At 42.2% G+C, this 13,249-nt stretch overlaps 1 protein-coding gene across 1 annotated transcript in view; it reads right to left on the bottom strand.

Annotated features, from left to right (window-relative positions):
• Positions 1-13,249, bottom strand: part of TTLL11 (tubulin tyrosine ligase like 11) — a 36,522-nt gene continuing 23,273 nt past the window's right edge. Inside the window, exons 8-10 of the mRNA XM_032708660.1 lie at positions 4,624-4,881; positions 2,541-2,647; positions 1-640 (exon numbers count right to left, since the gene is read on the bottom strand). Coding sequence (XP_032564551.1) covers positions 351-640; positions 2,541-2,647; positions 4,624-4,881 — 655 coding nt within the window. The 3' untranslated portion in view covers positions 1-350. The remainder of the gene's footprint in view (positions 641-2,540; positions 2,648-4,623; positions 4,882-13,249) is intronic.

The raw sequence follows: 13,249 nt of genomic DNA, 5'->3' as shown, positions 1-13,249 counted from the left end.
CTCCCAAAGCAGTGTAATTCCTTTGACACGAGTGTGCCTCTCCACCAGTGCAGCCAATCCCACGGTGCTGGTTCCCCTCGTGTTTTGGTCCTCCCCTTCCTGCCTGGTTTCCACACACTCAGGAGGAAAGCACAGCGTGTCACGGGAGGGGCACCCACAGAGAGCTCAAGAAACAGCCATTGCCAAGGTCACTATTTGAGAATGGCAGCCTGCAGAAGACTTTTCGAAGACCATAAATAAAAACCAGCTGAAATAAACAGCTGTGACTCTCAGATGGAGGAATTCAGTGCCTGTGTCTCCCCCAGCAGTTCAGGGGCACAGCTGGGAAGGAACTCCCAGTCCTGTCCCGCCTAATTGCGCTGGGTTCTATAATCTGCCAGTTTGGAGGCCGTGGCCGTGCGGTTCAGGAGGGCTGGAGCAGCTGGGCTGAGGTGCAGCCCCTCAGCCTGGCAGGGCCCCCCAGTGCCCCCCCGGCGCTCCGGGACCCCCCAGCCCCACAGCAGGCGCTTCTCGTCCAGGGCAGCCAAGTGACACTCACAGAACTCGATCAGCGACAGCACCTGCTCGTGCAGAGGGAGGGACTTGTACTTCTTCTGAGCCAGGCAGAAGAAAGCTTCCACAAAGGCCTGCAGACACATTCCTGCAAGGAAAAGGTGTTTACGGGGGGTTCAGAGCGCAGCGTTCCCTGGCATTCTTCAGGCATAACACCACCTCCTGTTCCGTGTGGCAGCAAGACCAAATGTGTATGTGCTGGGGGTGGACACTACAGTCGTCCTAGTTAACACCTTTTCATTTAAATGGCAGCCCTCCAGAATGCTCAGAAAGAGCGAGGTTGTTTTTGTATGTCACACACACGAGCTCACGGAGTGTCTCAGTGCAGGGTGAGCCCAGCCTGGGCTATGGACAGTGATATTCCCTGTCACTGAGGCAGTTGCCTCAGCCTGGAATCCAGAGGCAAACTGGTACAGCAGTAACCCATCTTAAGACATTGTACCATTAAACTGCTGTGATATCAGCCTTGATTTCTGCTGCCTCAATTACCAAAACCAAATCAGACTCACAGGAACACGCTGAGCACCAAGGAAAACAATCCAGCTGGAGAGAAAACCAAGTCTATGGCGGCAACTGCATCGAGTCTTTTCAACTCTGTGTTTTCAGAGATGGCCCTAACCCAAAGTTCACAGCAGTGTGCCACTTCAGTCTGCAGCACTGTAAAGATAACCCCATTACCAAGTATCACCTCCTAGAGATGTGAGTTCATTTGAAGTATTACTTCCCCTCTGCACAGGTACGAACCCTCGTGAAGGTGAGGAGGCCAATCTGTTCAGCCAAACCCAGCAATTCCACAACAGTGGTTTTGTTTCAGCTGAATGAAAAACAAACAGCTGAAAGTGTGCAGTGCCAAAAAATGTCTCTGCTATAATAAAACTCTGCCCCTTCACAAACAAAAGTCCCCTGCAGAAGCCACATGCTGCAGTACAGACTCTTCAGGTGTTGTTCCATCACATCTCACTAATAACACATTACCACAGCCAAGGGGAAGAGGGGCTGTGTATTAACACTAATTATTGTATTTAAAACCTCGAAGTAATACCCACTCGAAATCTTAATTAAGAAGCCAGACCCCAATTGGTTGTGCAGAATGGCAGCCACAAGGCACAGTTAGAGCTGCTTTGTGCTTTAACTGGCTCTCCCAGTTTGAATAGACACTTAAGAAGATTATTTTAGGACGAGATATTGAAAGGTTTGGGGTTTTTAACTTGATGTTGGCTTACTGATGCTGCAGGAAAGGCACCTTTTCAAAATATGACAATTACATTCTGAAGTATAATTTCTCTCAACCAAGGCTGCAGCTGGGGTCGTTTACAATCTTGGCTGTAAAACAGCTTGCAAAAGAATTGTTGAGTTATCTGAAAGCAGCAGCTGCCAGCTCAGTAAATTTTTTTATCAGTCATGGTGAGCTGCAGGCAGGGAAACCACCTCTGGTAGCACACACACTTTCTCCCCCAGAAGTGACACTCATGTGAAGCATATAATAAAAAAGTTAGAAGCTGCTGTTTTAGAACAACAGAATTGTGACTGTCATGTTTAGAGCTGGGAGTGGGCCAAACACAAAGCCAACAGGAACAGGTGGGTACTTTGTCTTTTAACACCTAAAAAACATCTGGTTCATTGAGACTGTCAATAAATCTCTTAATTTCTGAAAGCCTGAAGATTCAGTTCCATGCCTACTACTTTTGCTAGTGAAATTTTATCAGCTAACCACAGAAAAGACAGACTCACCCTGAACTGCTAAATGCAAATACTTGTATTTTACACATCTGTGAAAGTGAGGTGACCCCAACCTACCTAAAGTACTGCCCTGAAGGGTAACTGCCACAGAACTAATTATAAGAATTGGCTGTACACATTCATGCCTCAGGTGCACATGCCTTGTTCCCATTTTATTGAATGTCTGAAGTGTGGTTAAGCTACCAAAATTGAAAAAAAATAACCCCAAAATCCAACATCCATAGTTTTGGAATACAGACCTGTGTTACCTGATTCTTTGTGGTCAATTCCCATGCTGTTCCACCTCCTTGTGATATCAATGTACAGGATATCTACAGCAGCCATTGAAAAATTGCTGTTACTCAGTTTGCAGTTTCTGTTAAAAACAGACAAAATAAAGAAGAGATCCTGATTACATCCAAACTCACAAGTAAGGAAAAATTCTGCAAGGGCAACTGGGAGACCATGTTTGCAGACCCACTGTAACCTGCTCAGTCTAATAACACACACAGAGCAGATATCAAACAGACCAGCGCTCATTAAGTGCTCGTATCTGAAAGAGAACAGGCCCAAACTCAGAATAGTTCAATTAAAAATACGACCTGACCGTTACACAGAGCTTTCTCCCAGGCTACTGCCAGTACTCTGAGGCTGTAACAGAATGGAATTAATTGGTCCATTGTGAACCCCCTCACAAATCTGCACAAGGCAAAGTTTGCACAGTGAAATACTCTTTTATTTGTCTGATTGATTCTGTTTGAAAAGGGGTGGAGGAAAACTTTCAGGCACAGCATTGCTTCTCCATGCCTGAACACGGAAGGGGTTTACCCTGGTGGTACTGAACACTGCCTGGAGAGCAGCAGCACCCTGGATGGGCTGCTGGGGCTGTGGACATCTGACACTCCTGCGTGCGGGTCCGCAGTGCGGTGCTGATCAGAAGATGGGAACTGGATGTGTGTCCAGGATTTCCAGATGTCTGGCAGCCTGGCTGCCACTAGTGCACATGCCAAAGAGCTGGCCAAAACTTCTAGCCAGAAAAGAAAAACAAAACAAAACAAAAAAACCCCACCCTAAACCTGGATAACTGAAAAGGCTCTCGTCCTACAAACCTCGGCAGAGCTCCCTTAAAATAGAGAGCAAGGTCTGGCCCAGACAGTCCCAAAAAACCTCAGGCAGCACCTAAGCAAGGACTAGAATCACATTCAGTGTTTCCCTTTTAGTTATTTTTTTAGAATTAAGAAAATATTGAAGGAGGACAGATTATGATTAGCCAGAATTTGGGTGGACAGTCTGTGCAAGCACTTGCCCACACACTCGTGCCCACACATGAAATCCCGCTTGTGGAGCATTTTATTCCTGAAAAGTGATACAGCTCACAGAAATGTGACCTTCCTTCTGAAATGAGCAGCAATACAGCACTTCAGAAAAGGGCCATATAGCTGGTATAGAGCCTCTGGGAGGAAATAAACAAAATATCTGCCAATAATAAAAGGTTGAATTTAACATGCATTAAGAAACTGCAAATCCTATTTCACTGAGATAAGACAATTTATTTGAATATTCTTAAAAGGAAATGCTGGCATTTATTATGTGTTCCTGACAAGTGCCAAAATAAGGCTGGATTAAACAACAGAAAATACAGAACTGGATGCAATCCTGTGCTGGTCTGTGGATAGAGCAGATGCCTTCAGTCATTTTCTATATATCGTAATTTGTATAAACCAAATTGTTTAGATTCATTCCTGAATGCTAAATGCATCTGCATAGAAACAGGATCTGTGTTTTAAGAGTACATCTGCTGCTGCTGCTCATTTCTTTTGTCATAGTCAATCAAAGACAGAAAATGAGATATTTGGACCATGACTCGAACAGATATACCCATAAAAAACAATGAAAAAACCCTCCCAAGTAAAAAGAATGTGAAAGAAATAAATTGAGTTCCTTGTCATTGCATGGTGCAATTTCACAATGCGAATCCTTCGTGCACAGTGCATCAGGAACTGGCATTTGGGAATCCTTCCCGCGGGCTGGGGCGCACGGCTGTGCCCCCACAGCCGCCACAATCACATCAAGTGACCCAATTTCAGTTGTCACTGTCTCACAATGGTATTTCTCCGATTTACTGGGAACGTGACATGTTGACGAAGGCTGCAAATTGTATCTGCCCAAGTATCACTGATCTGCTGTCAAATAAAGGCCCCACTCCCCACCAGACACGGATTCGTAGGTCAGGTATTTGAGGAGCTCGGAATGACAAAAATGTATCTATTTTACAATAAAACAGGCAATGTTAGAAGGCATCACAAAACCTACAGGTGCACCAATACTAGGTCCAGCTTTCATCCAACCAACCTTATAAAGGTCCGGAAACCCGTCGGCCCCAGCTTGGTCGTGCCTTTGACCCCCAGGAAGCGGATGAAGAGCGCGGCCACCCTGTCCACGAGCCGCAGGTAACTGAACTGCTTGGCGTACTTGGGGAACACCTGCTTGAGGCAGAGGGAGGGCAGCCCGGCCTCGGGGCTCCGGGGACCGTCCGGCTCCGGCCGCTCGGCCGGCACCGCATCCGGCAGCGACTCGCTCGATTCCGGCACGTGCTCCAAGCGTGGACACCTGCGGCACAGGATCACAGAGGGGCTCGGGTTGGGAGGGACCAAAGCTCATCCCATTCCATCCCACCTTCCACTGGAGCAGGCTGCTCGTGGTACTCATGGTACTCGTGGTACTCATGGTACTCGTGGTACTCGTGGTACTCATGGTACTCGTGGTACTCGTGGTACTCGTGGTACTCGTGGTACTCGTGGCACCGAGTCACCGCTGCACGGGTGGGACCCTCACACCGCGGGTCACAAAGCACCCGCTCTGTTAACAATATTATAATATTGTATAACAATATTGCTACAAAATTTTAAACTAATACCACTTATTTTGTATCCACACTGATGTTGAATGTCTATAATTGTGATCACTTATGAGACAAAAGTCTAAAAGTCTTTAAAAAAAATAGCAGTGCTTTGATAATGTCCCTCTTTGCTGCAGATAGCAGAGTAGAAAAATGATGTTGTTTTTGTCATTAGCTGAGTGAAGCTTAAAGTAACAAGTTATTAGTTTTGTTCGTGTTCATGTAAGATGGGATGGTGGTTCCACTGCCATCAAACACCTGCCAAAAGAGTGAGAGGATGTACAGCCAAGACACAACAAGTACGCAGGATTCTATTTTTAATCTTAAAATTCGTGAATCTAAAAATTCAAATCTTCAGCCAGTTGAACCAGACCTTGACCAAATGTGAAACCTTGTCCTCAGTAGGAGAGAGGGTTGTGCTGTTTGGAACATAATCTTGTTTTAATGACGCCTGGAAGCCCCAAACCCTTTCTCATCCTAAATTCAACAGCGTTTTGGATTGTACATTATTCATTTATCGTTAATGTATTTAGTTAAAAAATATAAAGCTTTACTTTAAAAGGCACGGAGCTGAGGAAATTTCATTTTTTACAGAAAACACTAAAGAGACTGTTAAAGGCATCAGCTTCAGAGGAATGAATTCTGGCCCCAGCACTGCCTGGACACAGAGTGAGGCTGGAGCCTTCTCCATCCCCCCTACTCATTGAAACAGGACTTGTGGAACAACAGCTCTTCATCTGCAAACCTGTGCTTTCTTCACAAATCTGTACCTGAAACACCTCTTAAATTCATATTTCTTATTAGAAAAGTATCAGTAGCTTTTTTGTATGCTACTGCAAGTCTCATTCCTTTCCACTTATACATTGGGAAAGTCTGTAAAATATTTAAATCAGAATAAGAAAATTTAATTTAGTCTTCACTGCCAAATCTTGTATTTCCATTCAGTGGGAAAAAAAAAAAAAAGAATATACTTCTTAATTTGCTTTTGGGGGTTACTGCTTTTATAAATTTTAATGATTTGTTTTCATTCTTTAGCTTCCTTCCCCAAGATTTCCTTACATTTCCTTTTCTAATGCACTAGGGTTTAATTAATATGACCATATAATTTAAATTCAAGTGAAAGGTATATTTTGCACTTTTATTGAAACTCAGACTTTTCAAAGCAAACCTGCACAGGAGCTTGTCCACACCTGCATTATGAACTGATACACAGACTTGCCTGTTCTGCACACTCACCTTCACTGACTTACACCGATTATATTCGGGTACAATTCTCCACTGCTACCACAGGCACTACCTCAATGCAAGTTTATTCTCTGTATTATTCAATTGGTATGCCCCCACCTCAATGTGGTCTCAACACAACCAATGAAGACAAACTGCCTGGGTAGGTACAGCCAGGCACAGTGTCTATAAATACAGAATTTTCCTGTGATCTGCACGTCTTTGTAAGGAATCAGTGCACAGCCTTTTTTTTGCCCCAGCCCTTAGACAAATTACACTCCTTGCAATGCACCATTACGTTTCCCCTGCATTTCACTGCCATCTGCCAGCACCACACCATACGGGTGAGGGCGATGACAGAACTCCCCAAGGGTCACACAGTCAAAGACCAGCGTGAGCTCCTTCCTCAGAGCAGAGTAGAAGAGATGAGGAAAGAAAAAGGAGGGGAAAAAAAGCACAGAGAAGGAGAGATTGTGTGAAGAGTGCAAGAGGAAGGAGCCACAAAGAGCAGAAATACAGCTACAAGTCCAGCAACAGTGAAAATGTGAGGGGGATTTTCATCTCCATGTCTGCCTTTAACTCATTATCAACTGGAAAATACGGAAGTACACATTTTTGTAATTTTATCTGTCGTGGAATCACAGAATGGTTTGGGATGGAAAGGACCTTAAAGACCCCCCAGTCCCACCCCTTGCCACGGGCAGGGACACCTTCCACTAGCCCAGGTTGCTCCAGCCCCATCCAACCTGGCCTTGGACACTTCCAGGGGTGGGGCAGCCACAGCTTCTCTGGGCAACCTGTCCCTGGAGAAGTTCTACAATGGGGTTGTGGAGGAGGGACCAGAAACTCCCCATCTCCAGAGAGAGAATCCTGCCCGGGTTCCCTCCATTAGCTCCTCTCTCACGGAATTCCCAACAGGCAAGGGGAGGAGAAGGAAGCTGAGCCCCACACTTTAAAGCTGCTCATTAGAATTAATTGTTTTGACTGACATAGCTGAGTCAGGCAAATGAATGAAAGGTCAAATATAAGGTAATGCTTCTGTTGCCACCCAGAAAAAAGCAAAGCTTAATTTACATACTAATGTCTGACCTCAATACATTAATTTCTCTAATTCTGCAGCTTATGACAGATCTTTCTTTAGAAATGATCAACTGTGGAGAAAATATTAACTGCAGTTTTAAAAAAAAAAATTTAAATTTTAATAAAGCTTGTGGAAATGACATCTAAGACTACTTATGTTTTATACATGATTACTAATTTATTAATGTTTCCGCCATCTATGTTTTATCCTTTTCATTCTGTCCAGCCTTAATCTTTATGCAAATACAAGTTGCTAAGGGACAAACAAATTTGCAACTACTAATTAAGGGCTTCAAAATTCACAGCATTTTGTATACTTGCACATAAAATTTCACTCTCAAATTCTCAGTCAATTGGGGTAAGAATCACAATATTAATATTTCTAAGAATGCTCACTTGCTATATTTTACATTTAGGGCATTGCTAGAAGTATAAATTAAGCAATTTCAGTATCAGCTTACAACTGCTTACCTAATAAAAGAAAATATTATGTTCTGGATTCTGAAGCTATAATTATTCCCTCAGCTGAGCCTCTATTCTCCAAGCAAGGACTATGTTAACATAGTTAAAAGCAAAGAATATTTTGCATGACAAATCTATCTATCCACCCATTTATCACCACAGAATATGGACCTCCCAAGGAACAGATCTGTGTTAGTACCTGGAGCGTGTAGTTACGAAATGTTTGTGTTCTCATTCACAGAAATAAATCATTTAGGAAACTAAGGCAAAGCCTGAGCAGTGTCTCTGCATTATCAGCCATTCATGAATTTGCTTTTATGAACTAATCTCATTACTTTTATTAACACAGACTTCCAGCACTCCCAGGATGTCATGGCAAGAACAGTTTCATGGTTTGCCTGCATGTTGTGTGAGTAATCAGCTTTTGTTTTGTTCTGGACACTGGTGAAGTGTCATTTGAAGAAAATGAATATTCATCCCCTCTTTGCCCTCTGGCAAAGTAAAAAAACATCAACAGCACAAGTATTTCCTCCTTTCAAAATAATAACATAGTTGCACAAAGATAAAAGTATTAAAACAATGTTAAACCCACAGAGTAAGAGATTTTTGACGTTATGTTAGAAAAATTATTGCTCTTACATAGAGTTATTCAATACTTGGAGAATGCTTTGAGGCAGGCAAAGCAAGCCCAGTGAAGAGTCCATATTTCAAAGAGCAGAATCCATCAGATTAAACATAAGGATTGATAATCACCATGTTGTTGGCAGACAACGAACTTCTGATCATACCAAACACATTTTGAAAACACAGCAGCTGTTCTGTCTCTGGGAAGCACAAAGTGCTGAAAGCAGAATTTCAATCTCTCTCTCTGAGAGAAAAGGACCCATATCTCAGGTAGAGAAATCAACTGGGTAAATCTCTTCCCTTAAGATTTTAATGTTCTTGTGAGCACGACCAGTCCAACTTCCCTTGCAGCTTCCAGGTCTGGAACGGTGTTCACTGCGGAAGGGAGAGTTGGCAAAGGCATTTTAGGTGAATCCATGGATCAATTAAAAATGTATTCCATAGCTTTGGCATTTGCTTAACAAGACCAAAACAATTCATCAGACCCTTGGAAAAGTTAAACCCCTGCAGCCTGTCAGAGCCATCACAGCAGCTCTCACCCGCAGCGTCCGCCCCTTCCAGGCTCCCCATTCCTGTCCCAGGAGTGTTATTTCCTTGCCACAGCCATCGGTTCCCTTTTGGAGAGGGATGGTTCGCTGCCTCTTCAGATTGATGGATTTATTATAAAAATAAACACTTCTCATTAAAGATTAAATGGCTTTTGGCAGAAAACAGACGACTGGAAGTTTGCAGCCCTCGCACGGTGTTAATGAGCCTTTCCAAGATGCAGGAACTTGGCGTGGATCCTGATCTGCTCCACACCGAGGACACAGAGCCATGGATGAGAACATTACTGACAATTTCATTTCATATGCAGAAAAGACTAGAGCTCTGGTTTGAGAGATTTCTGTAGCCTTCCATAACACGTAGTTTAAATCATTAAAGAAGAAATGCATCTGAGGAATCTCAGGTGCTGGAAAAAACCCCAGCTATTTCCTAATTATTAATTGAGTTTACTTTACTTCCAACATTAAGAATAATGGTGATATCAGTCTGTATTAGCTACATATTTATTACTTTTAATGTAACAGAAGCAGTGAATGCTTATGCTATTACCTGTCCGCTGTGAGTGCTGCAGAAAATATGGCATTACTGTAATGAAATAATGGATAAGCAATGCATATCCTGCACCCAAAGACTTCATTCCACTATAGCAAAAAATTATAATAGAACAAAGATCATTAAATATAGTCCCTGATACTTTATTTTTTGTGGAGGGAGCTGTTATTATTTCTAGTAGATTTATTTGTGTTCACTATTTGCTTTCAAGGTACTTATGTGCCTCATTATTTCTCCAGAGTTTCTTTTGTTACTTTAGAAAAATGTTCCTGTAAAATAATAATAATACAGGATAGTGCAAAGGCAAACCAGTTTTAAAGCCTAGGAATACACTGAAATTAGACCACCAAGTGTCTTACCAGAGAACAGAAAAAGAACTAAAACCCCAGGATATTTCTTCCCATGTGGAAATTATTCTTAGAAAGCACTTGTGCTTATGCTGGGACAGAAAAGGAGCTTTATCCTGTCATCCAACAGAGCAGAAAGCAGCAGTGCAATTGCATTTTATCAGCCTTAATCCTCCTATTAAAGCAGGTGAACTCTCATACACAAAATAACACTCCTGATGATTACACTGCTATTAAGTCATGTGGCTTTATGCTTTCATTTTGTGGCAACTGGGTGCTAGGCAGTTTTATTGCTTTCTCAGTTTTTCAGAGACTAGAGACCAATTATTACTTAAAAATAAGCCAATCATCTCTCTTGCTAAAAGATGACTAGCAGCAGAAGTTAAATTATAGAGAACATCACTGCCCCCAATACATTAATTTCTGTCACTCTGTCACTGTAAAAATTTACAGCAGATATAATCTCTTTGAAGGGGGATCAAGTCATAGAAAGTACAAGCCTAGTTTTAAATAGAATTTTAATTTTAATGAAAGCTTCAGGGAATGATGTTTATGCTGCTTATCTTTCATACCTGGTGATTAAGTTAATTTATACTTAATGGAAGAGGATATTTCTAATCCCCAGACAGGCTCAACATCTGTCTGTGACTATGTTTTTGGAAGCCTTAAGCTGCTTGTGATTGATGTAATAAAACCAGGATCCTGCAGAACTGACACCTGAAGGATATCTGTAAGAGGGAAAATGTTATTTTTCTGCTCAATGCCTCCGCATAAGCCGAGCCAAAATCCCAAGCACTTAATTCTGCTGTCCCTTAAAAACCTGCTTTGCACTCCCTCACCATTATTTGAGTATAAACAGGGGAATAAGCAAACAGCTCTCAAATGTGTTTATGACTGAATATTCATACTCATTATGTGCATTACCTGAGAGCACTAACTTTCTGATGGCCTGAAGCTAATGAGAATAATAAAGCTCCTGCAAAAATCAGTGAAATAAACCCCATTTTTTGTTAATTTTTCATTCCACGCCTATTTAAGACAAAATGTTAGCAAAAATAAATGCTTGCATTTACCCTATAATTACAACAGGGGAAAAAAAAGTATTGAAAAGCAGTAAACATCTTGCCAGGAAAAGATATAATTTTCAATTTTGTCCCAAGAAATCACAGTATTCATGTTGAAGAAAAAAAAAAAATCGGTATTTCCAGCTGTCATGTATATCCATGTTATTTTAAATTCTAATTCTGAGAAGGTATCTGCACATAAGAACTTTCTATTGGTATTCAGGGATATAATCCAGGCATGAGCACTCATTTATTCCATTTCCCTGTTATCTGTTGAACACTGGGAAGTGGCCCAGGAGTGGGGACTCCAAGGAGGGATTTGGTTCTTTTATTAGTGAGGTGATGCACCTTAGTCTGCCCTTGGCTGATCGATTGGTTCTTACATCTTCCAGGCTGCAGGAAATCTGATTGTTTTAAATCAATTTGTTCAGGGGTTGTGCCACTCCTGAGAGAACACAAAGCACACACTGAGACTCCAGAGCCACACCAGGAACTGGGAGATGGAACTGAAACCAAGACAAAGTATTCCAGGCTCCTCCCACAGAATTTATGTGAAACTATCACAGTTGGTCACAGTTTTAGTGACATATAACATAGGGATTGTAAAGATGGCAAGGAGGCAGGTAAGAAATAAGACATTTTTATACTATACACAGGTAACCATGCTGTATATACAGACATAAATACACTACATACACTATATTTTCTCTTCACAGTATGCACTTGGACACTTATGCTATGAAAACTATCTGGTGGGAAGCAGTTTAGTATGGGAGAGATCACAGAAAATTAGAAGTTACTGGAGTTTACACTATACACCAACTGGAAAAATTAATTTAAAGGCAGAGTTGCTTCTGCACAGCACAAACACACTTGAGAAGGTAAAAGGGGAAAATGTCAAATTAAATAAACATATATCCTTCATTTTAGACAAGGCAATTAAGGTAATACCTGAAAATCAAATTTCATTCAAGAAGCATTTAACTGCAGGTTAATAATGGAAACTGTGCACATACAAAAGCCAGGGAAAAGCTCTATAGTGAAGAGTGCAGCTGAATCACTACTCCTGCAGTAAAATACCACCCAAAAACTAGATTATGTTAACAAGCCAGGGGGTACATAGAGGTGAAGATGATTTTGCTGATAGAAGGAACTCAGCTCAAATGATTAACATATTAAAGTGTCAGGAAAAAACAGTCTGCACTCCAGCCTAACTATTAATCACCTCCCCTGTAAGATCATGGAAATTCAGTGAACCCCTTTGGACAGGGAAGGCACAGGCAGATGTTGCCTCTGCCCCAGACTTTAGGAGAGAGAAAAGAAGTGGTTTTAACTTCAAACCACAACAGCTTTCTTATGTTGACAAATAAAGAGGAAATTATAGGGGGTGGAAGGAGATGATACTTAAGGTGCCTTCCAATCCAGATCATTCCATGACAAAATGTATTGCACTTTCAGAACTGGTGGATGTTTGGTCACTGAGGGCAAAACAACCTGAGCCAAGTACTGGAAATTATCTGGAAATTAAGCTAATGTTCAACACAAACCCACTAACCCTTTTCAGGCTGAGGAGATGTCACCCTTGAAGGCTATATACAAGAAGCCCTGAATGGTGGAAGTAACATCTAAGAACATCAAGGACTTCTCTACAATATTATTTTTGCAAGCAGAGGTTATCAGAAAAGGTGAATGGCCTTAACTACCACAGTAATTTCACCCTCCCAAAGGTGCAGATAGCTGACTCCACCAAACACTTCAATAAGCACCTAATTACTTGACGAGTAAGGTCAAAACCGCTATTGTTTTACATCCAATGCAACCTGAGCAAATCTCTGACCACATTTAATCTGCATTCTCAGTGGTTGCAGCTGAGGCTTCCCACCAGCAACGCCTGGATACAGCACATCTGTATGCAACACAGCTCCCGGGCTGGCTTTGAACTATTGCTGACTTTATGGTTTAAAAAACAAAACAAAGCAGCACAAAAACAGGTTCCTTTGTTAGAATTCAGCCAGAGCAGGAGCAGACACCAAAGGAGCTCCAGGATCCACGCTGGCAGTCCGGGAAGGAGGCAATTCAGGGAAGTCAAAGGGCTCCTCCTGCCCCAGTCAGTGCTGCTGGGACAGTGCTGAGGGACACAAACTGCATCCAAATCTGCCTCAAGCCACATTCCGTTACCA

Source organism: Chiroxiphia lanceolata, chromosome 21 (genome assembly GCF_009829145.1).
Source record: "Chiroxiphia lanceolata isolate bChiLan1 chromosome 21, bChiLan1.pri, whole genome shotgun sequence".
NCBI classification, from domain to species: Eukaryota; Metazoa; Chordata; class Aves; order Passeriformes; family Pipridae; genus Chiroxiphia; species Chiroxiphia lanceolata.
This window is presented reverse-complemented; position numbering and strand designations above follow the sequence as displayed.